Genomic DNA, 27,652 nt, shown 5'->3' with positions numbered 1-27,652 from the left:
CAGACAATCACGCTGACAACAGAAGGTGACAGACAGAGCTCAGAGAAAAATGAAGCGGAGAGGGTGAAAGCGAAGAAACCTCAACGCAAATGCTTCTGAAATCACTCCGAGATGTGCTCGATGTCGCCTGTGAAAGCAAATCGGGCACATCTTAAGGGCTTGAAAACAACCACACCACACATGCTGGATTCTCTAAGCAGCACAACCATGAAGTAGTCGGAACACTTCAGGTTGTACCTCTTACCAAGCAGGCAGGGCCCACAACCCTGGCGGTGCCCGCCTCTCTGCTGCCGTGAGCTTGCAAAGATGGGCTTGGGACGGGCTTACGGATGACGAACGGATAGCAAGAAAGGAAAAACAAAAAGCAAAAGCTTCAAATTAAAGACTCTGGAAGAAGAAAACACAACTAGAAAAAAAAGAAATATGAAAGCAAACAAACATAATTCGATTAAATGAAGTATTGAGTGGAATTTTTCTGTTCACAAACTTTTTAAGTTTTCCATTTATGACCAGCAGGAGCTTAGTAAACTGGGACTCATCAGTTTGTAGTGTGTAGCAGCTGAACACGCAGAGAGGTGGCATTGTGAAAACCTGATGCCCCTTTAATCTCTCTCAGTTTAGTAACATCGTAGAATTGAGTGTCACTGCTGTGTGTGTCTTTATTGTTTTTTGTTTAAGCTACAAATACCAACAGACCAAATGTTCACAGACCGCCTTGTATAAAAACTCCATGAGACGTTTTGTTGAAACTGAACTTCTTTTTCACATATTAAATGGGATGAAATGTCTAGTTAAAAATCTTTACATTGACAGAAAGGGCAGTTTCACTGGTTTTGGCCCAACTGAAATCAAAGCTGCTTGTATGTGTGTGGCATCCCTGACCTTGATAGTCAGTGACAGACTTTAAAAAGCTCTCAGGTTGTTCATATTGCTTTTAGAAACTTGTAAACACATGGAAGGAAGGAAAGAAGGAAAAACACACATCTAGTAGTTGTCGATGTCAGCGTGGGTTTGAGATACATGCCGTTTGGCAGAGGCTGTTCAGAAGTGACCATTGTTTCGGTAGGAGGAAGTAGAAGTGACAGTTTTTGGGATGTAGGGTTTTTTTTGGCTTCAGTTTTCAAGATTCTGGTGCAGTCGGGCGTTGTTTGGTTTTATTGTAGGCCACAGGTGAAAGTCTGTGCTGCTGCACAAGATAAATAACATCCAGTACGAGTGGCAACTAGGAGTTGAGAGTGAACCCCTTTTTCATTTCAGTAGGCAGCCTTTACCCCCGAACATTTCTGCCATCGTTACTCAAAATGAAAATATTCTATTGTCCCCATTTGCCTTCCATCTTTCAATTCACACCTCTTTTTGCCCTTTTCTTACTATAGCCCTCCACGGTGTCTTCCCAGAGCTAAAACCGAAGATTTTTCCCCCCCTTGAGGTTCAGCTACAATTTTCAAACATTAATCACTTTTCTCAAAACTGTGTTAGCAAATCTGCCTGTCACAGCCCCTGGAGCAGAAAACCCGGCTACTATTGACGACGGAGAATCTGCGACACCGTCAAAAGCGCGGCTTGCCTTAACAAGGCAAACACACACAGATAATGAGTGTATTTACCCTTTTGAATATTAATGCCACACATTACTCTTCAAGTGGGGGAGTCAAGCAGGCCCATCTTGATTCCAGTCGTGTAAGGAGAGCAGAGCCTATAGGTCAAAACGCCAGCCTATGCTTTTTAAAGATTCATGGGGACATTAGCATTTGGCTGTCGGTGGCTCTTCAAGTGAGACCATTAATGAAAATGGCTGGGTTCATGAAGTGACACTTTGAGGTCTAGAGTGGATGCAGTGGATAAATAGTGGCGGTAAAAGTTACAGAGTGATGTAAACAGAGTGAAAATGACACGGGAAGATGGTGAAAGTAACAAGCATGAAGAAGAAAAATTCGATTAAGCTTTTGGGAATGTAGACGGTAGAAAGAAATGGCTGAAGGAGCCGGCTTAAGAAACAAAAAAATGATATACGCTTAAAGACAAGGTAGGCAATGATAGTGAGAGGCTGACATATTCTGCATCGGTGACAGTGACCCACTGACAACTTATCAACTCTCAACCTTTCCTCATTTCTCCTTGACACACACACACACGCACGCACCCACGCACCCACGCACCCACGCACGCCAATAATCCGAGTTGGAGGGGCCCCCGTGGAGCTTTCATCCCCGTTATCTCTTCCACCTCAACAGGATAGAAGTCATTTTGTTGCCATCATTATTGCATCCCTGAGGGTGACACTGACACAAATGCTGTTTTCTTCTTTCTTTGTGAGGCACAGTATAAATGACATAATAGCCTTTAGATTGAGTGGAGGGACCGGGCTCGCAGACTGCATCCTATTGTTCAGCTTGAATTTTTACTGTGAGACAGACAGTAATGAGAAAAGATGGAAGCAGTGGTTATTTCACATCTCACTGTATATCATCTAATAAACATTAAAAAAAAAAAAAAGAAATAATAAATGCAGGCAATCTCCATAAAGCACCTTACTACTGATGCAGCAGAAGTAATATTAAGCAATTTGTGCCAAGAAGTTATATTCTGGAGCTTTGGAAATGAGTATGAAGGTAATTTCACAACAACATAACATCTACACTGCGACCGCAGACGCAGTCGGCATTACAATGAGCAAAAACAAAAACTCTTGATTACTTGTGAGGTTTACTTAACTCACAGGATTATACTTTTTCCCCCAGCTTTTCCCTGTTTCATCTTTTATGGAGCTTTTTTTTTTTTTTTTTTAATTTGCCATTATTGGGAAAGACATTTAGATGCAACTGGAACAATCAGAAAACAGCAGTCAATGAGGCAACCGTGGAAGCGCCAAAAATAAATGCAGTTGCTGGAGTGGCCTCTTGAGTCTGTCTCCAAAAGTGAGTTAAGCAACACAGACTCCAAATTTAAAATTCCTGACTTCCATCAATTTTCTGCCACTTATCTGAGTCTGGGTCACGGGAGCAACAGTGTAACCCCCAGCTGTCTTTTCAGCACAGATATATAACCCTGTCAGCATATCGTGAGTTTGCCCAGAGGACATCTTCCCCATGGCAGATGACTGACACACCTTTCAATCTGAAGGAGTAGCAGCTCTACTCTAAGCTACCGAGCTCACCGCCCCATCTCTAAGGGAGAGCCCTACTAACCTTCAGAGGAAGATTGTTTCTGCTGCTTGTATCAGCGATCTCATTCTTTTAGACCATAGGTGAGGGCAGAATGGAGATCGACCAATAAATTGACAGCTTCGCTTTCACACCCAGCTCTGTTTTCTGTACAACAGACTGATACAGCATCTGTATCACTGCAGATAATACATCAGTCGGTCTTTTTGTCTTTTTCTCCTGCTCCGCTCTCTCCATCACTTGTGAATGAACTTCATCACTTGGGACAGAAATTCCTGCCTGACCAGGGATAGGTAGTGTTTTTTTTTTCCAGTTAATGATCATGGTTTCAGACTTTGGAGGTGCTGATTCTTTTTCCCACTTTTCTCATAAAAACAGAGAAGTGACAGAGTCTGACACTTGGCTGCGACTCCAAAGTTTTCAAAAAAGTGAAGATTGCCTTCCTGCTATCTAATTGTCTTAAATATCGAGAGCACAAAACTGTTAACAGGAGAATATGTGGGGGAAAGAGAGTGAGAGACAGTCAGTGTTTGAGTTTTAATCACTGTACATAAACAGCACAGGCACAATCTGACCTAAATGAAAGTATCTTATTGCTGCTTTATAATTGTAGGGTCTTTAGTTTACAGTATGAACTGACTGTTGTTGTGCTATATAAATACAACTGAATTGAATTGAACTGAAATTTTAACCCAAAAACCAAAATTAACAGCATTAAAAACATATTTACTGCTTAGTACGTTTGTGAGGTTTTATCTGACAAATAATCTGGCTTCCTGATTAACCAGCCTGTCCATAAAGTCTATCCTTTCATTTTAGTGGGTAAAATTATAGCATGTCATTGATTTAGTACTAAGCACTAACTAGCATGCATGTTGTGTAGTTTGGAGATCTAACTTGCTAACAAAGCAAGCAAGTATTACCCTCTGGTTTTAAACCTTTATTTTAGGAAAGATGGGGCAACAACACATGCTCAGCTTTTATTCCACAGAAGGTGTTTTTTAGAGTATTAAATGATAAAACTACAGACACGGAGTTTAAAACCATGCCGAAAGAATCCACTAAAGATTTATTGTGTATTAGAGTTTAGTTTGACATCCTTCAGCTTGCAGAACTGCTTGACAACATCTGGGCATGGAGGGGGTCAATTCAATTTTGTAGTAGCTTTCACAAAGGTTTGCAAAAACTTTAGTTCCTCCACACTAGACCATCAGGCTTTTTTCCTTTATGGCATCCTGTAGGTAGTGATTCAGATCAGGGCTCTGGGATGGTCACAATCTTTCTTCCTGGGCAAAATTTAGTTGAACGAGGCGGATGGTATGCTTCAGGAGACTAACTTGGTGAGATATCCACTTCTGTTCACTGTATCATCTTTTGGCTTTTTCACTGCAAAGTTCATGATTTCATCAATAAACAAATTCCCGTGCATGGTCATAAGAAAAACATCAGACACTGCCCCCACTGTGTTTGTGCTTCTTTGAAGTTGAAAATATTTATTTAGGGTTGTTTTCTGAGGATCAAATCGATGTCTGTAACTTTTTAAAACTGATTTTATTTTTTAAACCAGCGGGAAATTTGTTGTACAAATACTTTTCGGAGCCAATAAATGCAAAAATGCCACATCAAAAATGGGCTGAGTTACAAGGTTTTGCTTCAAGGGTCTTTTATTGGCTAGCAAATGTTCGTTTTTTCATTAGTCTTCAGTATAAACACTCGATGTGATAGACACAAAACCACAATGATGAAGGAATACTGTACCATGTCGTTGCGTCCAAAGAAAGTGTACACAGCGTAAAGGTAGTAGTCGAAAAGCTGTGATACGCAGTGGATGACGTCAAAGGCAATTGGCTTCAAAATGTTCATCATCTGCATGTACTTCCCTTTAGGGAGAGGAGACAAAGACGTAACAGTTAGATCCGAGTACAATGGAAGCTTTGTGTCGAGTGCTGTGTGTGACACAGAGGGCATCCATACTGTTCTTTAGCACCGTGAAACCCAGCATCACTTTACACAGAATGAAATTGCGCTGTACTTGAGTAAATTTTGAAGGAGATTAAACGGGTTAAACTACTGTAAGTTAATCGTGGTTGAACCATATCCTTTTTGGGAAGGACAACAGCATGAGCATATTGCATTTGCATACAAATTGCAAGGATTTAATTCAGCAGAAAGGTAATAAAGGCAATAACTACAGAGGTACAGGGGTGTAACAAGGTTACCATTGACTCAGAACTGATGTATGGAAGAATAAAAAAAAAGAAGAAATAAACTCAATCTAGCTGGCTTTGCTACCCAGGCAGCACTATTTCTCCCACACTCTCATTTTTCACACCCTTTCCCTTAAATTCTGCACCAAGAACTCAGGGAGCAATCTAACTCCATCAAAGTCCAGCAGAGACTGAATTAGAAGTGATTGTATGGAATCAAACTTCGGGGTTTTTTTTTCTTGCTGCAAGTTTTTCCACGTGGCTCTAAATCAATATTATGTAGCGTGTGACAAAATACAGTTCTTTTGCTTTTTTACTGTATGCGCAATCAAGCCAAAACAGCAAAGATAGCTACCTCCTCTCTAAAATCACATTATGAGGGTACATCATCAGACTCTTTTCTCATGTCTTTAAAGCTACGTCACATATTTATACATGTAAGCAGTTCTTTGGAAACAGAAGGCAGGAACTCAGGGCGAAGGTTAACCACTATTAGTGCAGTTCAGTCACGCAGATGTGGAGCGTGCCAATTGCAGTATTTTGCAGGCTTTAATGATGAATAAATGAAACTCTCAGAAGGCCAGAGAGGACACACTGTCTGGACACCTCACAAGCAGAGGTTAGTCATCAATGAGAGTGTGTGCGTGCGTGTGTGTTTCCAGGACTCACCAACAAGCCGGATGACGTTGAGGGTGGTGTTGGTGAGAATTGGTGCATTGGTCTTATTGAGGTTGTAGTCAGACTTCTTCTTGGTTCTCATGGTTTCTCGGGGTACGCTGGTGGCGGAGTCAGAGAAAGTAGGTCAGAACCATGAGGAAAAAGAGACTTGCTAATACGTGTCAACATCATTAATCCCCTGAAATGATAGGGCCAGGTTCAAAGCCTTCACTGTGGGTCACAGTTCTTGTAATTGATCAATCAGAACCCATTTCACAACACAGGAAATGGGACCCCAGCGGTGAAGTCTCAGAACTGGTGATCCTGGAGCACCAGACCCTGACACGGAGCTCGCCAAGCCATATTAGCCAGCAATGATTACATGGGCAGAAATCATTACATGGTCTGTCTCATTTCTGCAACTATATGAGCCATTCCATAATTAAGCACTAGTAATTCCTGCCTATAAGAACAGGAAATAAGGATTTTAGTGATCGTGGACTAATGTCAGGTGAGTACACGCGAGGAACTAAAAAGCATAAAATAATACTGTATGTCATCATACAAGACAGGAAACAGAAACTGCAATGAATCAAGGTTTTGACTCCAGTGCAAATCCTAACGTTTTTTTTAGATCAGCTCTCAGATTTGCCTAAAAACATTAATTTACTACAAGTTCTTGGCAGTTCAGTTCATGACACACACACAAAATGAGCACAGCAGGCTTATCGACAAAGACCGTCCCAGCTGAACGGTGACACAAAATTTAAGACCCCATCATGCTGCAGGGAAAATGCTGCAGTTCTAAACGAGGTCGGCTAAATCAGTTCGAGAGGAACATCTAAACTGTTAAAGCTGTGAAATGCTAAAACAGTTAGCGTTTGCATAAATGACAGGTTCTTTACAATTCAAGCATCCCTGATAATAAAGGAGGCAAAATACAAAACTTTCTCCAGCTGCAATTAAACCCTCTTTCAAATGAAAAGTAGTGCTTTAACACACTGAATGGAGAAGTGTATAATTGCCTTCACCATTATTAAATAGCCACTAATTTTACAATATGCACCAATCGCATTAGCCGAGGTAGAAAGGAAGGGTAATTTTTTCATGGATATACAACAAGCCTACTGCTGACTTGGCAGGGTTAGCCAGAGGTTAGCTTAAATTGTTGGTGCTGGAGGTGTGAAGACTTGGGTAATACCTTCAAAATGAAGACTCAAGTACAGACAGACAGTTTGGTGAGTGTAATTAACATAATCGGTGCGCTCACGTTTTGAATATTTCACAGCTAGCAGTGAAAATTTATTTATTTCATGTACCAGCTGTCCAAAGCTGTCTTCAACGTGTCTGATAAGATAAACAAGTAAACTATAATTCATGTTCTCAGTTTTCATATAAAAATTTAAAAAAAAAAAACAAGCAAGAAACTAAATTTTGGTCTTCAAAACAACTGGAACAGAACTGAAATCTAACAACTCTTTCGGACAGCACAAACATAAATCCAGTTATCAAACAAGCTGAAAGTGGATTTAAATAGAAGATTCATGGACTGTCTGGAGATTTCTGGCATACACTCAGAGCCGGACATGGAACTGACCTCTTTAGAGGAGCATCACCCGTCTGCTCATCAACATAGTCCTGCTTGAGCTCCTCTGGGACATCGCTGTCGCTGTCGTAATCCTGGTACACGCTTTTCTCCAGCTCGTCTGACTCGTACTTGAGAAACGGTGAAGAGAAAGATGAGATTGAAGTCAGGGGTAAAAAAGCAGTGGATAGAGTTCAGATAAAGTGGGTGAAACAGAGAGAAGACAAGTGTTAAGACAGGTGTGAAAAAAGTCCAACTCCACGGGGAAATGGTGCCGGCGCTGTTGGTCGCAAGACACAGCAACAAAGTGTCCACAGAGACTTTGAAACAGCACAAAGTATTAACCCACTCCCCAAAGATAAAAATGGTGTAAGACTAATAAAAACGAACTGCATTAACTCTCTGTGATTAAATTACCCACAAAGCAACAAATAAACACTTCAAATATCTCACATACTGCTGGGAGGCACAAAATGTATTCACCTCTCACAAGAGAGTTCATATTATACCTTACTGAAATAAGGCAATATTTTCTACATGCCGAGGGAACACAAGCATCATATATAAAGGATTACACGCTTATGAGCAGCCAAACACCAAAGGCTTATACAGATATGTTGAAATGTCATCATAAAGTAAAGCCAAAGGTGTGGGGGCACCTCTGAAATCTGAAAGAGAAATATTGTTTTCCATAGGAGGAGCAGATGAGTAGCCTCTGTAGCATGAGGCAGTAGTTGTTATTTCCTAAAAGGGACACTACTTAAATTGTGCTTTTAATTTATATTTAACACAAAACACAGTTCCTGAAAACGTATTAAGAAATTAAAAGGATTTCTATACCGGAGGCCTGGACACTAAAAAACTCAAAGAAAAAAAAAATCAGCTGCATTACGTGAAACTCTTTTCTTGGGTTAATCATTAGCCAAGTACAAGAGCAGTAGTTTATTTTCTATTAAATGGCTAACATTACTTGTCAGACAGTGTGTCAAAGCCCTGTAATGACTATGGCACGTTTTGCACGGCTGCCCTTAAACCCCCAATAAACGCTTGTTATGACCCTGGTGATGAGAGCTTAAGGGACGCTGATTATTTCTCAAATCAGTTCACCTCCTTATGAACTTGTCTGAAGTTTGACTCTATAGGCAGGCTTAATTAGGCATACTTATGTAAGTGGGTTTATCTAGCTGGTGGAAACGCACACTTTATAATCAAATCTAGTTCTGTGTTTCAATTCTAACTTGTGACTTTTTCCAAAATGACCATATTCCTAAAAATACTGCAGTATTATAACAGATTTCAACTTTCAACAGACACGACTTATTCTTAACTTTTTTTACAAGATGGAGTGTGTTTCCTAACACCTACCCCATTGGATGCCAGCACATCCTCCGTCTCCTCTTCCTTGTGCTCCATGTGCATCTCAAAGGGGTTTCCCTCTCGCTGGTACTGCTGGAACAGGGACAGCTCCTCCTGGGCCGAGCTGCTCGAAGACGCGGCCTGCCTACTCGGGGACACCGAAGGCGAGCGACACTGACCCATAAACTTAAACTCCTGGATCGGAGAAGATGGGACACAGGGATGCACAGGGAATTGTTTCTGATCAGAGTATCCTACAAAAAGTCTGTGAGACTTTTAAAATGAATAAAGTTAGAGGTAATTTAAAAGAAAACAGAGCCAAGAACTCCAGTTAACACGTCACTTGTACACAGTGCCTTTGACCACTTCGTTTTAAGCTGCTGCATCACAACAAAAGCTAAATCACCATCTGTACAGGACGTCTGTGAGGAATTCCACTACGCACGCTTAAATCATACTGTAGTGAAGGCCAAGTAATACATTGCCTGCATAGTAAAGTGATAAAGGCATGTAAAATTCCCATGGAAGTCCATTTATTAGGAGGGTTCTTTGGTACGCTTATTTATCGTTTTGTGCGTATAAGCAAAACAGAGATGAAGGAAAAAAAGATAAAGATGAAAAAATACTCGAGTTCACTGCATTCATTTTCTTTACGTTCCTTTCCATTCATCAGTGTTGCTTTGAAGTGAAATGAGCTGTACATTCAGATCGCAAAATGTTTTCTTATACTTAATCTTGGAATTTCTTCAGCATTGTTAAATGCCACAGTGTTACCTGAGTATTCCTGCTGACCATTTCCATCCCTTTATGAACAGCGTACCCATAGTCTGATGGCTGCTTCCAGCAGGTTAACTTGCCATCTCAAATCATCTCAAACTGTTTCCTGAATGTGACATTGAGTTCACTGTACAGAGACGGCCTCCAGATTTTAATCCAATAGGATGTGGTGGAATAGGAGATTCAGAGATGGATGTGCAGTCCATAGGAAAGGTTGTATTTTTTAACTGTGGCTCATGAGTGTGAGAAAAACTGTCTAACAGACATCCCATAAGGGACAGCAGCCGTTTGATCTTCATCTGTGTTTTATAATGAGCAGTGAACTTTACGCACTTGCACCCGGTTGCACGCGCGCACACGTCACTGAGCAGATTCAGCTTTTCACATCCTCATGCAAATTTCACAGCAGTGACTGACAGCGTGGAATAAATGAAAGCACCCTCCCTTCACCTTTTCGCCTCAGTGCTGTGTCTCTTACTCACATGGAGCTGGGCTATGTTAAAGTTAGACTTGACTGGACACAGTTCCCACGTCTCATTTTCCAGAAACATCCTCAGCTCCTCCAGTCGGGCCCTGAGGGTTTGCGAAAAGAGAAAAGGGAATGAGCACAGTGCTGAGGAAAGGTCAGGAAGAAGAAAAAGTGAAAGAGACCGAAAGCATTAACATCTGTCCATTAATCACCTAATTCAACCTCATATAGTCAAGCAGCTCCCAATTTAAACACAATGACATCAATAAAGCCTACAAAGGTCACTAATGCGAAGTGTGAAGGAAGAATTCTGTGTACTGTTTGCAACACGATTCAATGTTAACTGTGATCACAGCTCACAGCAGCCACCCCAGGTGCTCACCCGCTAGGTCAGTATCCTTCCTTCGGTGTGAAATGTCAGTGCGGTGTTCACTTCAAACACAGCAGTGCTGCTTGTTTCTTTTCTTTAAGGCATTTAAAGTATGAAAGTAAAAAAACACAAAAGACAGTGTCGAATATTCACTGTAATACTGTCCACTCGTCCACTCGACAGCTGTATTTCTTCAATTCAATCCACTGTGAATCAGAGGACATTAAAACCTTGAGAATAGTTCAATCGCTCAGCACGAAAACAACAAAACAAAACAAAAAAACGCCATGCGGATATCAACAATGCTGGACTTCTAAAATATTTATTATGCCTGAACTCTGACAATGTCAGTCTGTGCTTTGCATCCAGAGGCTGACAGTACACCCCCGCTGATGACCGGGTGTGTTACCGCAGGAACCAGACGGAGAAACATAGACATACTTTGCTGGAGGGTAAATATAAAGCACGCTGAATGGCACGGTGTAAAGGTGTGTTTGGTCGAGTCTTCTTCGTCTCTTTGACCTCTTTCTGTTTTTTCGTTACATGTTCACACCTCCATGTCACCACCTGTAACCCAAAGCTGTACCCGATTTGTGTCACAGGACTGACGCTTATAAGAGGAATCATATTTAAGCGCATTATCAATGATTCTTGACAGGTAACCTTAACACTGAGCAATGCAAATCACCTCAGATGATGTGGAGCCTTCTGCGTGAAAGTATACATATTTATGAATTTGGCAGGAGGTTATGCAATCAGGATGTAAATGTGCTTCCAGCTCAGTGAGTGTTGGCATGTAATTACACATCTAGCTCCAAAGAGGGTTATGCCTGGGATAGAACATGTTGGAGGCAGCCAGCGGTTATCGCCGTGTGCAAAGGTTTCTCTCACATAACGATATCCTGCTTTCTAAGAAATGGTTTCCATCATGTTTAGCTTTGAAAGACTCGACCAACATCTGCCGTAACCCTCACGTGGTTTGGATAATGATCAAACAGAAGCCCCAGACGTTTCTTACCTGTGGTAGTTTTTAAAGTAGTTGACACTCTGGCGTTTGATAGACTCCTGCAGGACCTCAGACTTACTGCCACAAAACTCCTCACCCACCTGCATCAACCTGAAAGAGAAGGTTGGCGGGAAAAACTGATCACAAATCCAAAAGTGTGGCGGGAGGGAAGGAAGATAAAGTAAGGAGAGCTAGAGACAAAGACAGAGACAGAGTGGAAGTGTTAAAACAAACCTCCTGTTTGAAGAGACTGCACTAAGACAAACTGGCATTCTGCAGCTGTGTTGGCTCGAGAGATGCAATGACCACAACAGCTTTATCAATAGCTGCAGGGATGAGATGGCTCATTTACAGTAGGTATCTTATCAGATGAAGTCTATAATGAGACTTCATCTGATAAGATGAAGTCTCATCTCATTTGCTACTCGGATCTACAGTTCACATACATTGTTGAGTATCAAAATATGTATGGAAAAAACTTTTGACAGCTGGCAGAGCTACCAGAGAGGCTTTCCCTCCGCCGTTTGTCTGCCCTCCTCCCTCTCCCGACTACCGATACCTGTTCTTAGCTCCAAACAATAACCCAGGAGCAAAAACAAGGTTAAGGAGATCGTCTAGAAGGGGCTGTAGGTCTGGTGTCCAGGCTAAAAGGAAACGCGCCCGACAGAGGGGATTGTCCAGTCTGGCTTTGAAGTGGTTTCAGTCATATCTCTCCAACAGATCTTTTAGTGTTTTTGCAAATCGGTTTATGTCACATTCTAAAGATCTGAGATGTGGGGTCCTGCAGGGTTCAGTTCTGGGTCCTATTCTTTTTCTTTTGTACATGTTACCTCTAGGACTTATAATTAGGCAGTTCCCTGAGGTGTCTTATCACTTCTATGCTGATGATATTCAGCTCTATTGCTCTTTTAAGCCGATGGAAGTCTATAAACTGTCCTCTTTAATTAAATGTTTAGCTTCCATTGAACAGTGGCTTGGTGACAGCTACTTACAGTTGAACTCTGAGAAGTCAGAAACATTAATTATTGCCCCAGACAACCAGATATCTCTAATCAAACAGCATCTTGGTTCTCTTGGCTCATCTGTTCACCTGAGCCTCAGGTACCTTGGTGTGATCTTTGATTCTGCCATGTCCCTAGAACAACACTCTCGCCAGTTAATTAGGAACTGCCTTTTTCAGCTAAGAAACATCTCCAAACTGCGAACTTTGCTGTCTAAGTCTGAGTTAGAAATGGTTATTCATGCTTTCTTCTCGCTTAGATTATTGTAACAGCCTTTTTCTTTGTTTGAGCAAAAGGAATCTTGACCGTCTCCAGTTAGTCCAGAATGCTGCTGCAAGGCTTTTAACTAAGACACAAAAAAGAGAGCACATTACACCAGTGTTACGTTCATTACACTGGCTTCCAGTACATTTCAGAATTCATTTTAAAATCTTGGTACTGACTTTTAAAGCTTTGAATTGTGATGCCCCTGCTTACATTTCTGATCTTTTAGAACCCCACGCTCCCTCTCGCAGCCTGAGATCTTCTAATCAAAGGCTGTCGGTAGTCCCTCGAACATATTTTAAAACCAGAGGTGATAGATCTTTTAGAGCGGTGGCCCCCAGGTTGTGGAATGCTCTCCCTCCATCATTACGTTGCCTTGATTGTATTTATTCTTTTAAAAAGCAGCTTAAGACTCATTTATTTAGATTGGCTTTTAATTAGAATTGTGCTGTGTGTTTTATTATTAATGTATTTTATGTATTTCTGTTTTATATTACTGTGAAGCACTTTGTGGTTTTTATCCTGTGAAAAGTGCTATATAAATAAACTGATTTGATTTGATTTGAATGAGAGGACAAACCAGCTGCCTAATGAACCACTGAAGCCACCCTTTGAGGTTAGAGCTCTGAAATAACTTCACTCATAGCTAGGTGTGCAAAGAGATGCCACAACTGCAGGTCAGGAATATCATGATTAAGCCATTTGTTGGTTAATTTGTTTAATTAAAAAAAAAAAAAACAATTGCCACTCATTACATTAGAGCAGGGGTGTCAAACTCAAATACACAGTGGGCCAAAATTCAAAACTGGAACAAAGTCACGGGCTAACATTAATATTTATTGAAAAAAAAATCTTCCTCCAGATATAAGAATGAATCTTTTCTTATGGACTCAAATAAATTTTGCTGGAAAACTGAATATGGAACAAGCAAAGCTTAATACTAAACAATATATATATATTAGCTGTATAATACCAGTAGGCCAGCTCTAATAGTAAGAGCGGGTAAGAGTTTGACACCTATGATTTATGGCAAAGTTACAGTCTCAATGTTATTCTTTATTTTTTCTCAGTGTCTTCTTGAGGGACAGTATGTGTATATGTGTACGTGATATTAAATGAATGTTTAAGTGCAGGTTATTGTGCAGACTCAGCACAGAGCATCAAAGAGTTGATTTGTAGTGTGTCACATCAGTGTGGTGGCAGCTGTCCTGGCAGCTATTTTTGGAATTCCATAAGATACTATGATTCATATCAGTATGTCACGCATAAACACATTGTATTGAATGACACAAAAACAGAATCTTATGAGAATTATAAGATTCTGCTAACATTCTGTCCACATTTGATAACCTGCTTAGAGATGTGAAATCATCATCAATGTGTGTGGGCAAAACAGAAGCAACTTTCGATTTCTAACTACAAATCCATTCTCTCTTGTTTCTTTTTGTCTTTATCCCACTATAAAAGTTGGATGTAACAGTGAGACCAAATTCACAACCCAATAGAAACAGACCCAGGTACATTTACTGCAATATTCGAACTGATTACAGGCTGCTGGCCACTGACATGTAGTATCCTTTTGACTTGAAGTCACCTGGAACTGTAGCTGTGCTGTAAACAAATAATGAAGCACAGTTTGACCAGAATAAGAACTAGAATCTTTAACACACTAAGATAATAAAATACACAAGCTATTTGGCTGGTAACTGGCAATAAGCCAGAGGACTAATGGCCCAGAAGGCCCAAATGAAACTAGTAATATCCAGACATCTAGCCTATATTACTTAATATTCATTAACCTATTTAAAAAGCACTTTTGCTCTGTTTCAGGTTTCAGTGTAAATCTGAACCTCTGATTTGTGTGATTACATTTTCTCTTTGTCTTTTTCTGCTGCAGCAGTCAAAGTCTGATTTATTAATGACAAACCAGTGGTAGAAGCATCATAACATCAAGAAAACTGGACAGTTAAAGGATTTTTCTTTTTACATAAAAAAGAAAAAAATGTTTGATGATCTGAAATGTTTAAGTGTGACAAACATACAAATAAATAAGAAAACGCTTTTTCACACCATTGTCATATAAAAGACTTACTTCCTTCATTCTGTTCATTGACCCCATTGTGGACCACTAAAATTTTGTATACTATGTAGTATATACCTTATTTACTTTATTTATTAAATTTTGGGTTTGTTTTGTTTTTTTGCACTACATTAGACAACATCAAAATAGCGTCGTCAAAAATGACAATAGCGTTGGCATTTTTGTTATTTGTGTTTTGTAATCTTTATAAAAACCTAGAAAAAAACACCTCTTAGTCTTTGGTATATGTCGAGGCGCTGTGGACATCCAAGTTTGTGATTGTGTAGATTTTTCAAATCAATACCATGGTTGCATCTACTGAAAATCTCTGTGAAGCATAAATCTCAGTGACCTTGACTTCAAGGTCAGAGGTCAACTTTTCTGAAAATCGGAGGAGTTTCACATTTATAACACAGGTATGTCTACTAGGAGGCTGAAGGGTAGCACTATATACAGTATTTATAAACAATCAAAAACAACAATTTATTTCCAATTTGTATGGAATTTATTTCTGTAAACATGGTGTTTTAGGTCGGATTAAAGGACTGATGTGATGGTAAGGTGTCCGCTGCTCTGCTTTGAATATTGGTAGGCTTTTTTTTTTTAAATTTTCACAAGAATTGCTAGTTCCCCTAGAGTTTTGGCCACCCCAGCAATCAGAAGATTCCCTATGAGCAAGCATTTAGCGACAGTGGGAAGGAAAAACTCCCTTTAAAAAGGAAGAAACCTTCGACAGAACCCGGCTCAGGAAGGGACAGTCATCTGCCGCGACTGGTTGGGGTGGGGGGAGTGAAAATTAAAAAAAAAAAAAAGCCAAAGTGATAATTATTGGAGCAGCTTAATTAATATTTCCAGTGTAATTTGCTGTTAATATCCTTTTCCAACCCCAGTTTGTGTTTTTATCACTTTTGTCCAGGGTGGAAGATGCCATGCTGGAGATTGACTCTGTATGGTTTTTCAATGTTGATACTTGGGAACCTGTTGGAGAGGCCAGGGTTGAAAAAGGGATGCCGTAGAACCTGAGAGGGTGTTATCCGCTGGTGTGCATCCAAGGCCAACATCTCTTTTATTAGGCTGACAAATAAGCGTTGGCCATCTTCTGGTCCTCGTCTAAACATCATTATTTGTTCGAGGTCATCCAGATGTTTAAGTTTTATATATCTTGTCTCCAAAGATTCATATCCTGTCTCGTATTTAAATTGTTGGGCGGTCTTAAATATCCAGCGTTGTTGGTTGTAGTTGTAGTTGTCTTTTGTGAAATAGTCTTCAGTGTACACGCCAGGATCGAGAACATGATCTGGTGGCTGACCCTGAGTCTCTATGATGAATTTCAAAACATCATAATATTTTTTTCCAGGGTAGAGTGGCACCCCTGTAACAAGCTCAACAGCCACCAGCCCCAGAGACCACATGTCACATGCTTCGTTATAAGGAAGGCCAAGCATAACTTCAGGTGCACTATAACCAACTGTCCCCACACGGTCACCAGGCATCACTGCAGACGCAGGACATGCGAGGCCAAAGTCTATAAGTCTGACTTTGACTGCAGACTCATAGCGATTTACAACCATGATGTTTCCAGGTTTGAGGTCAGCGTGCACTGTTCCCAAAGAACCCAGGTGGGACAGAGCATTTGTGAGTTGACCTAAAATTGGCCTGACTTCGCTTATGGGGAGACGCCGGTTATTCGGGTCCCGTATGTAGTCCCACAGGCATTGATCAAGGAGTTCAAATTTCAGGCAAACCCGTTCTCCATCGTGGAAAAAGCCGTTCCATTTAACAATGTTGGCGGAATCTGGATCCAACCTTCTCAGCTGCTCCAGGATGAAAATTTCCAGTTTTGCCTGTTGCAGAATATCAGGGCGGCCCTTGTTCACCTTAATAGCCACAGCTTGGTTGGTTTTGGTATCACGGCATTTGGCTACAATACCAAAGCCCCCTTCTCCGAGGAAAGCCTCTACCTTGTAGTGGTTTCCCAAAATGCTCCCTTCAACTATTTCAAGCTCATCTGAGCTGAAGGATGGGCTGGCTGACGTGTGGACGAATACTTGCTGAGAAAATTCAACCGAGTTTTGAAAACTGCAGTTGATTTTCTCTGATCTCTTGAATTTCAAGTTTGAAGGGTTTTGTGGTCTTTCAGCACTCATGTCAATGCAAGGGGAACTCTTAGGGTTGAAAAAGGGATGCCGGAGAACCTCCGACGGTGTTATGCGCTGGTTTGCATCCAAGGCCAACATCTGTTTAATTAAGCTTACAAACAAACGCTGGCCATTTTCAGGTCCTCTTCTAAACATCATTACTTGTTCGAGGTCATCGAGACGCGTCAGTTTTATGTATCTTGTCTCCAGGGACTCATATCCTGTCTCGTACTGAAATTGTTGGTCAGTCTTAAATGTCCAGCGCTGTTGGTTGTCGTTGTCTTCAACGAAATAGTCTTCAGTGTACACGCCAGAGTCTAGAACATGATCTGGTGGCTGACCCTGAGTCTCTATGATGAATTTCAAAACATCATAGTCTTCATTTCCAGGGTAGAGTGGCACCCTTGTACCAAGCTCCACAGCTACCAGCCCCAGAGACCACATGTCACTTGCGTCATTATAAGGAAGGCCAAGCATAACTTCAGGTGCACTATAACCAACCGTCCCCACACGGTCACCAGGCATCACTGCAGACGCAGGACATGCGAGGCCAAAGTCTATAAGTTTGACTTTGATGGGAGACTCATGGCGGTTTACAGCCATGATGTTTCCAGGTTTGAGATCAGCGTGCACTATTCCCACAGAACCCAGGTGGGACAGAGCATTAGTGAGCTGACCTAAAATTGGCCTGACTTCGCTTATGGGGAGACCCTGGTTTTTCCGCTCCCCTATATAGTCCCACAGGCATTGATCAAGGAGTTCAAATTTCAGGCAAACCCGCTCTCCCATCGTGGAAAAAGCCGTTCCATTTAACAATGTTGGCGGCATCTGGATCCAACCTTCTCAGCTGCTCCAGGATGAAAATTTCCAGTTTTGCCTGTTGCAGAATATCAGGGCGGCTCTTGTTCACCTTAATAGCCACAGCTCGGTTGGTTTTGGTATCACGACATTTGGCTACAATACCAAAGCCCCCTTCTCCAAGGAAAGCCTCTACCTTGTAGTGGTTTCCCAAAATGCTCCCTTTAACTATTCCAAGCTCATTTGAGCTGAAGGATGGGTTAGCTGACATGGTGAAATGTGTCGGCTTGGTCAGTGAATTGCTAAGTAACGCGAAATTCTCTCAAAACTCTCCAAAAGGGTTTGCTTACTGTCAGGTCAAGGTCCGTTGAGCAGCAAAGTTTAACAGAGCAAAGCTCCTACTTAAGGGTTTTTTCTCTCAGCAAGATGATGACATCACAAGGGATCAAAGGCATTCTACTTTGGATCAATGGCATTCTATTTTTTCAGTTGAAACACTGAAAAAAAATAGTGTTTCAATAGGGCAGGGTGGCGCCCTGTGGGAGGCAGAGGTGATAGGGTAAGGATGCAGAGGATAAGAAAAGATCTTATCTGTTAGCTCATCAGCGAGCAGCCGCAGAATCACAGGTGCAGCTTGGCAGGGGATGGAGAGTGAAGACAAAATCAACAATGACTTATGGCAGGGGTGTCAAACTCAAATACACAGTGGGCCAAAATTCAAAACTGGAACAAAGTCGCGGGCTAACATTAATATTTATTGAAAAAAAAAATCTTCCTCCAGATATAAGAATGAATCTTTTCTTATGGACTCAAATAAGTTTTCCTGGAAAACTGAATATGGAACAAGCAAATCTTAATACTAAACAATATATATATTAGCTGTATAATACCAGGCCAGCTCTAATAGTAATTTGGTATGGCTTCGCGGGCCAAATGTAATTAGGTTGCGAGCCAAATTTGGCCCGCGGGCCAGAGTTTGACACCTATGCATTAGAGGAAGCTGACAAACCTAAGGTAAGTCTAACATGATAGGAGAGTACTAAGGTGCTGGGATCTCTCACTGCAGGAGTCACGGCTTTGGGTTTTCCAATATCAAAAACAGCCTTTAGCTTCAAAGCCACAGGAGCATTACTGCTCTGTGTGTGTGTGTGTGTGTGTGTGTGTGTGTGTGTGTGTGTGTGTGTGTGTGTGTGTGTGTGTGTGTGTGTGTGTGTGTGTGTGTGTCTGACTGACAGCTGAGCCAGCAGAGGCTCTGACACATTGTACACATGTCTGCTCTGGTAACTCTGTAACGTGCGAGTCAAGAGAGAGCGCGAGGCTAAAGAAGTGGAACCACAGAATTTTCCATTAAAGCACCCAGTTCAAATAATATTCCCCATTTGTACTTTGCAAAACATTTGATCTCAAGTATGCAAGCATATACTCATTGTAACCGGTACTGTTATTTCTATGATTAAAAGAAAGAAATAAAAAAGGGGGCCCTGAAATTTACTTGTGATTTTATTTTAAGAGGAGACACACTAATAAATATAAATCACATAGAAAATAGAACCACACAGTAAGAAAACACTTGTATGTTTTTGTATCACAACTTTTTTGAAATATTATTTTTACACTGTATAATGTGGCTTATTTTAAATACTACAAAAGATTACAGAAAAAGAACAGCACATAAAGTCAGGTCCAAAACTCTTGACCTTATTTTATTTTGTTGTGTTACAAGAATTAAGGTTTTTATAGGACCTTACTGGAGATACTGAAGAAATGATACTGGAGCAAAAATATCACTAAATCTCAAATTCATGACTTGGAATAAAATACATTTCACTGCAGTGTTTCACATGCATTTCTATACCCGGTTATTCCCTTAAGTAAAGAATGTGTTAATCTATTCTTAACAGTACTTCAGTCTTACTTGATAACACTGTCTGATATGCAATGACAGCAACTCTACATATCCTAATCAGGAAGACATGCACGTGATATTTCTTTTAACAACGTTTCTGAAAGCCACAGCAAAGAGCTTTTACAGCGATAAGCACGCTAAAACAACCCATCAGCTCACAGTAAACACTTGCAGAAACAGCATTTCTGATGCAGAACTGGCACACACTAACTTGAGCTCTGGGTTGGTGGAATCTTTCACTTTTTGCTTTTTCTTTGGATGTTGTGTTTAGAGGTGCTGGGGTAGGTTTAGGGCAGGGTTAACGTGCCAACAGTCGTTTTTTGGAGTAGGCACCATGTGTGTGGTTTCATGTCACTGTTGTTACCTTTCACGCAAAAAAGTCTGAAGAAGCCGCCAAACACTGCAGACCCCAGAGTTATTCTGTAGTTTTCATTATTAGTTATTTTGTGTCCACGCTGTCCGCCCGCCCAGCAGGGTGACGACTATAGCCCACCAGCCTTTTACGACTGAGGGGTGAAAATCCAAAAAAGCCTCCTCAGACTGACTGAGTTAACCAATTTGACCAAACTAAAAAAGACTAAAGCTAAACACGTCCTGTCTATTTGATATGAACACCCACTATTTTTTCCATTACTTTCCTTTATATTCACATCCATTTAATATCATCTTTTTAAACATTTCACAAAAAGGTTTTTCCAGATCTAGTTTTAGTTTTATGTTTCCTAACTTATAATGATCTTTGTAGTCTGCTTCGTCATTTCTGTCTCTCTCCTATGATATGAGGTAATCGTTCCTGATGAATCAATGATATATTTTTTCTGCGGAGCTAAACAAAGAACTTACGTAACGCAAAAAATGTCATAATTGCTTGATGAGTAACTGCGATACGACTGCTAGATTTAGGAAACAGCACCATTAACACATTGTAGAGCCACATCTCTGATTCTTGAGTGCTGGTTTAGCTCACTAGGAAGAGCAGGCACCCATATGCCGTATACCTGGGTTTGAATCTGACCCGCGGCCCTTTGCCGCACGTCTTCTCCTCTCACTCTCTGTTTTCCTGTAACTCTTCACTGTACCCCACTGAAAAAGGCCCAAAAAAATATCCCTGATTCTTCTTAGTACACTAGGAAAAAGGGGGAGTTGGAGAAACAGGTTTGGAGAAATTACCTTTATAGTTAACAAAAAAAACAGTTGCCATTATTGGAAGCATGAGAATGAATGAATGAATGAATGAGTGTGAGTCTAAAACTTAAAAAAAAGGATGAGAGGTGTGTGTGTGTGGGGGGGGGGGGGGCACAAAGAGGAAGGGACAGCAATAGCAAGATAAGGAGGACCAATTAATGGATACAAGCATGAGCTGTCTGCACTAAACCTGAGGCGTACCTGCTGATGACATCCAGTACCACTATGAAATCGTCGTATTTGAAGTTCGACATGTCTGTCCCTAGGATGTAGGCCTTCACTTTCAACTGGACATCCTGTGGAGAGAAATAATAAGGACACAGTGATTTGTGGCAGGAGAACCTGTGATAAGGCAGCTCCAAGTGGATCAGAAATTAAAATAAAAAATAAAAAATGAAATACCAATTTAATGGAAGAGAAATGCTTCAGAAAAACTGTTTGTTTGTTTTTTTGAACAGTGGTGCAGACTTTTCAACAAACCTGCCAGATTCGTGTCAGTCCATGCTCCAATTTCTTCTTCACATAACTGCGGTCCACGGCCAGCTCATCGGACTCGGCGGCAGCAGCATCCTCTGTAGGTAGTCAACAAGGCATACAGTTGAATTAAAAACGAAAACACACACACACAGTGACCAATTAAAATTCTCTATTCAGATCCACCTCCTATACCTTCTGGCTTGACAGTCATTTAGCACTTTTAACGCGCATTGACTGGATCGCAATCCACTCCCAGCACAAAAAGGTAATTATGTTAAATGAAAGATTAAAATTCCACCGGTGTATTTTAATATGAAAGGGAACACAGTGGTGTATGTATGAACTAAGGTGGTGTCAAAAGTCCTTCATTGTCAGCTAAAGAGTGGGAGACTTTCTGTAGTGGCTGACAGTCAGCATCTGTCAAGAGTGTAGATCGTGTTACTCCCAACAGAGAGCGAAGAGTGACAGCAGCCTAGAAGCAAGGAGAACAAAGCTGGATGACAGCTTAATACAGGCCTGGATCCCTGTTCACTGTCACACCATCAGATATGCTAGTTTCTCAATTATCAGGTCAGTACCCTCTCTTTCTGTGTGCATTTTTCTTCCTCTCCCCAATCAGATAGATCAGACCACCATGTGGCAACGACACTGTAGCGTGTCGAAACGGCAGCGATGCTTCCCCTAAGCTGAAAATTGCTTTCATTAAATTCAAGCCGCTCTCATGTTTGAAGGGAATTTTTTAGGAAAGCCACGAGCAGTTAGCCTGTAAGTCAACAAACGAGCAGTTCTCAGTTTCACATTAAATTCTATTCTAAGGTAAAATAAAACCAAACGATTGGGAAAACCCAGCTTTTTATTTTGTAGTTGATTTAAAGATTCACATTTTATACAGTAAATATGTAGTTTAAACACTTCCAGTCTCTTGCTTAGCTTCATAGTTTCGTTCTTAGACATGAGAAGAGTAGATTTGCAGATTATTTAAAAAAAAATAAATAAATTCTTAATTTGGGTGGTTTCTTTTGCAGCCCTGCAGTTCATCCTCTGTCTGAAATAAGCTCTTAAGGTAGCTTCTTCTGATTATCTGCCCCTCATCCGGAGCTTTATGCATAAGATGACCAGATAGGGGAAATCCACTCTCTTCGACATCACACAGATCCAAGAGTAAAAAACTCTTTGGGCTCACCCGGACTTTAATATACCCCGACCTTGAATTTGAAACCTTGGCTGTGTTTACTATGTTCTATTAAAACGAATAAATATATATGTTATTTACATGAATAAGTAAATGCACAGTGGTTCCTTTTCAAATAGATTACTTTTTCCTTTCATCGTCTTCCTATTGGATTAACATGGAATTTCAATTTGGGAACAGGCATGAATTATGCAGCAAGATGACTGAAAGACCCGCACACCGAAACACAAACACATAATTTAACTCCACTTGGCTCAAACGTCTGCTGTCAAACAGAGCATCTGTGCAGTGGCCTGCTGTGCACGACTATAAATATCTCCTGCAATTTTTTAAATGAGAAAACTGTACGTGTACGTTCTGTGCTCAGAAAAGAAAAGTATGTGGTGACGTTACAAAGCTGGGTATGAAAACAATCTGTGGCGGTGAATGTGTTTTCATATTAACGCTGGAACAAAAAGCGCATCCATTTAAAAAAAAAAAAAGAAAAATGAAGAAATAAGCCATACACATAAATCTGCATTAGATTTACACAGCCCACATGCTGCGTAAATCTAATTATATAAATATAATGACAAAAAAGGAAAGAAAGAGCCAGCAGGGACAGTTACATCAGGATGTTGTGAGGGGAGAATTAGGTCACTGCTGAGTGAAAAAACAGGAAAAAAGACGTTAAAAGAAAACAGAACAAAAGAAAAAAATCGAGTGTACTTTTTCTTGTTACAGAGATAAGAAGTTCAAAAAGTAAAGAATCTTTAGATCAGTGATGCCCAAAATACAACAATTCTCCAACAAGTGGTTTAGCTGAATAATGAGTCCAAAAATATATTTTAGTAATACTAGTGATGCCTGATCATTCAGAGCTTAAATCTTGAGTTTAAAATGAACTTTTTTTTAAACTTGTAAAGCTAAAGAATGAAAATCCTCAAATTTAATGACCTAAAAGGTTTTTCACGTTTACTTTAAGCCCAGCAATTAATGTTACAGCATCAAACCACTAAGAAACGTGTTGTTCTTACCCCAACTACACATGAGGAAATAATTATTTCATCCCATGCTGCACCATGTCTACAGATTCAATGTCTTCCATCAACCTCTCCACTACTATTGGCAAGATCAAAGAGCTGTCAAAGGACAGGGACGAGACTGTACAAGGCTGGAGTGAGCTACAAGAACATCAAGCTGGGTGAGAAGGTCACAACTGTTGGTGTGGTTAATCTCTCACCACTCGCATCGTTCCCATAACTCAACTCGCTGTGTTTGTAGGAAGAAAAATGCTGAGTATGACCCGAAGAACATCATCAGCACGGTCGAGCACGGAGGTGGGAACATTATGCTTCGGGGCTGTTTTTCCCTGCTAAGGGTACGGGACGACTTCAACGCGTTTGGACGAGAACACTGACGATGGCTTGTGGATGGGTCTTCCAGCATCACAGTGACCCAAAACATACAGCCAAGGTAACAAAGGAGTGTCTAAATAGGGCAGCAATCTTTCGATTAAAATGAAACTATCGTAAAAATTAGAGTCTGTTTATTGCTTTGGAAGTGAGAAAACTTACAAATTCAGCAGTGGATGAGATAATTATTTTCCCCCACTGTAACTGCTTTATATCACAGACATGGTCAAACATTTCCATAGTCATCAGGATGAAAACTCCCCCCCCCCCCCCCCCCCCCCCCCCCCCGTTACCAAGGATAGATAAACCTGCAAAATGATTTAATAGACAAGGAGATGCAACTTTTATGCAAAACCATAGATCTAATTTAAATTCCAGTCAGCAAGAATATTTTTGAACCTGCCTATCATGGATGATTATCTTCTCGTCCCACCAACTGATTGCAATCTTCACACTGAGAAATTCCCGGGGGGTTGATCTGATATGAAATGTGTGGCCTTACTCATCTACGTGTCTTGCCTCTTGGAAGTATTTTCATTACTTACCTTAACATCAGCCCATCCCTTCATTTTACCGTCACAGCCCTTAATTTCATTCTACATCCATAACATTACATTTGTAATAATAATAATAATAATAGCTGCTTTAAAACAAACAATCCAGTCTGGGGATTTTTAACAGATACCAATCTCTGGTTTTAATTTCAGTCATTAATTGGGATGCTGTTGTTAAACACCATCGCATCATTCACTGAAAGACAAAAGAACGCAGGCCTAGGAGACATGGTGACATATCGGGGTTCAATTTAATGAGCACACGGACGGCGGTGGATGTGAGGCAAAAATTGGGGAAGACAAGTAGAAGAGAGGTCGTGATAAATAAAGAGCTCTGATAAAATTGAGAGCAGAAACTGTAAGTGACTAATTCATGACACAATACTGAGATCCACGGGGTGTGTGTGCCAAAAAGAGTAAGTACGAAAAGAAGCACACGATCCTTCCCACCAGTTTTAACACTGCAGTGATAACTAATAGTTTGTGTGCTGTCATTCCAAATTAGCATCCACTTGCCTACAAAACACTAGACGAGGCGACTATGGTTCAGGGGGTTGGGAAGCGTATCTGTAACCGGAAGGTCGCTGGTTCGATCCCCGGGCTCTCTGTTCTGGTCGTTGTGTCCTTGGGCAAGACACTTTACCCTACCGCCTACTGGTGTTGGCCAGAGGGGCCGATGGCGCGATATGGCAGCCTCACTTCTGTCAGTTTGCCCCAGGGCAGCTGTGGCTACAACTGTAGCTTGCCTCCACCAGTGTGTGAATGTGAGAGTGAATGAATAGTGGCATTGTAAAGCGCTTTGGGTGCCTTGAAAAGCGCTATATAAATCCAATCCATTATTATTAGACATTACAACAATGATTGCTTCAGAAAGAATGACACACACGTACATCCTGCCAAAAACATAACCTCAGTTCTGATGGCCACTGGGAACAGTTGATTGGGGATATTTTTATTATTCCTTTAGGTGGTCATTTCACTGGAACGCCACAGGAACAGCAAACGTTCCAGCTTCATATCCACGGCCGGTGCAGATTGGTGATTAATCACTGAACATCACTTCCTTTCCATTATTCACAGCCTACAATTGCTGCTCTTTAGCCCTCTGTAGCCTTATTTTCTTCTGTTTAGTTTAGTTTTCATTTGGCTTCCTCTTTTCTGTCCTGATGCCCTCACTTTGTTTGCACGTTCTGTATTGAATTTCCTTCTTAAACATTTGGATAAATCTTTCTGTTTCATGAAACGACTCTCTTGCTGGTGCCATGACTTGTTTCAATTAGCCGTGTGTAATAGCTTGCTCAGATCTGCAAACACTCATTTAACTACAGCTTTACATTTCTTCAGAAAGCGATTACATAAGATTTTCCTCCGCTTCAAGTGTTTCAACAATTTTTTTCCCCTACTTGATGTGGAAAACTCATTAATTTAAATTACTAAAAATAATGACTCCATAATTTTCCCTGTAAATGTGTATAACTAAAGAATCTCATTTGATTAACTGACAATCAGATATGACTATGTTTACTCAGTAAAAAATTAAATTAAAAGAAAAAAAGAAAAACCAAACAGGTTATAAGAGGCACCCCGAAAATCTGATACCAATCTAGTACAGATAAAATCTATGGTTTTGCTTAAAGAGCAAAAGCAAATTATTCTGATAATTTAAAAAACAATTTGAAACTGATAACCTTTATATTAAGTTTGACATAATATCCTGCCCCAATTTTTCATCTTTCCAGCAGTTTTCTGAGTTTCTCATATTCTGCTGCTGTTGTCACCTTAGTTCACGTCAGTGTGGTTTCCCGCTGCTAACCTGGTGAGGGTGGAGGCAAGCCTCCAACACTGACTAATAAAAACCTTAACAATTGTTTCTACAGAAGAGGAGAAAATAAATAACAGGGAAAGCAGGGAACGCAACATAGGTGGCAAACAGTGTTTGACCTTTCGTGTCTGCGCAGGTAACAAAGTTCTTAGTGACTCACAGGTCAAACCCCTGCAGAGGCCTCGGCCCCTCTCTGTGTTTTTTTTTAAAAAAAAATATGATGCATATAAAAGCAGCACGTGCACAACCTTTGCATTTTTCCAAAGCGGAAGGTTTTACCATTGTAGCCTGCAAAACACAATCTAAAAGAAGCAGTGGGTGATTATTAGTGTGTCATGGATAAAAAAAAATACATATATATATATATTTATTTAATACATTTGAGAAATAACACAAAATGAAAGGGAGAAAAACAGAAAGAATTACTGGCCAAAAATAGTCTGTAACCCCCTGGTTAATAAATCCAAATGAATCTAAAAGGATTAAAGATGATTAAAGTGAGACTTTAGAGCAGTCTGGACATAAAAAGTTTTTTGGGTTTTGTTACTAACAAATAAAACTTAATGTCTTGGCATCTATTCATAGTATCTAACCTCCCACCAGAAATTATTTTTATTTGAAACATGCAGGTGCTTAAAAAGATTTCCATGGCAATTAGATTCACCACAAACTTCACTAAGTTGCAGTGAAAAACACAACTCAGCCAATGTTTGAAAGCAGAAAAAGGCTAATCAGAGCTAAGAACTGATTAATAACAAATAACACACAAATGGAAATGGAAATTCCTGGATTTTCATTTTCTAGGTTATAAGCTGTCCTGCAGTTAAACAGATATGGTGTTATATTATAGATCACTGCCTTGCAACGTTTCACCAATGCAACAATATTACATATCACAGCAATGCTGTTATTGTGGATTACTCCATCGCTCCGTTCTCTAATGTGCACCAAAAGAAGTAATCTTAGGACATTTCACACAAATTGACTCTCCCTACTTCAGTTTATATACCAAGATGCTATTAAACATTAATGTGGTGTGAAGGCAGCTTCTGTACATTCCAACATGCTCAATTGCTCTCCCACACAAGGAGCCACGACTGTTCCCAGTGGCCATCGGAACTGATCAAACATGACGGGGAGTGTGCTACAGCGGCAAATCCATTGTGTTAGGTAGGGAGATGAAGGTCACCATCGCCACAAAATACTCTTTGACAAATGACAAAAGCTTATCCAGTAAATTACTACTCACA

At 40.5% G+C, this 27,652-nt stretch overlaps 1 protein-coding gene across 2 annotated transcripts in view; it reads right to left on the bottom strand.

The window, feature by feature from the left end:
* Positions 1-27,652, bottom strand: part of vps50 (VPS50 EARP/GARPII complex subunit) — a 129,047-nt gene that overhangs the window by 37,922 nt on the left and 63,473 nt on the right. The window contains exons 14-22 of one of the 2 annotated variants that reach the window (XM_085147837.1): positions 21,444-21,535; positions 21,165-21,259; positions 11,604-11,702; positions 10,229-10,319; positions 8,979-9,164; positions 7,626-7,744; positions 6,041-6,147; positions 4,923-5,044; positions 245-322 (exon numbers count right to left, since the gene is read on the bottom strand). In XM_085147837.1, coding sequence (XP_085003963.1) covers positions 245-322; positions 4,923-5,044; positions 6,041-6,147; positions 7,626-7,744; positions 8,979-9,164; positions 10,229-10,319; positions 11,604-11,702; positions 21,165-21,259; positions 21,444-21,535 — 989 coding nt within the window. The remainder of the gene's footprint in view (positions 1-244; positions 323-4,922; positions 5,045-6,040; positions 6,148-7,625; positions 7,745-8,978; positions 9,165-10,228; positions 10,320-11,603; positions 11,703-21,164; positions 21,260-21,443; positions 21,536-27,652) is intronic. The other variant, XM_085147838.1, reaches the window with a different exon arrangement.

The sequence above is a fragment of the Neolamprologus multifasciatus genome, chromosome 22 (assembly GCF_963576455.1).
Source record: "Neolamprologus multifasciatus chromosome 22, fNeoMul1.2, whole genome shotgun sequence".
Lineage (NCBI taxonomy): Eukaryota > Metazoa > Chordata > Actinopteri > Cichliformes > Cichlidae > Neolamprologus > Neolamprologus multifasciatus.
Note: the sequence above shows the minus strand (reverse complement) of the source record. Positions and strands in the feature narration are given on the sequence as shown.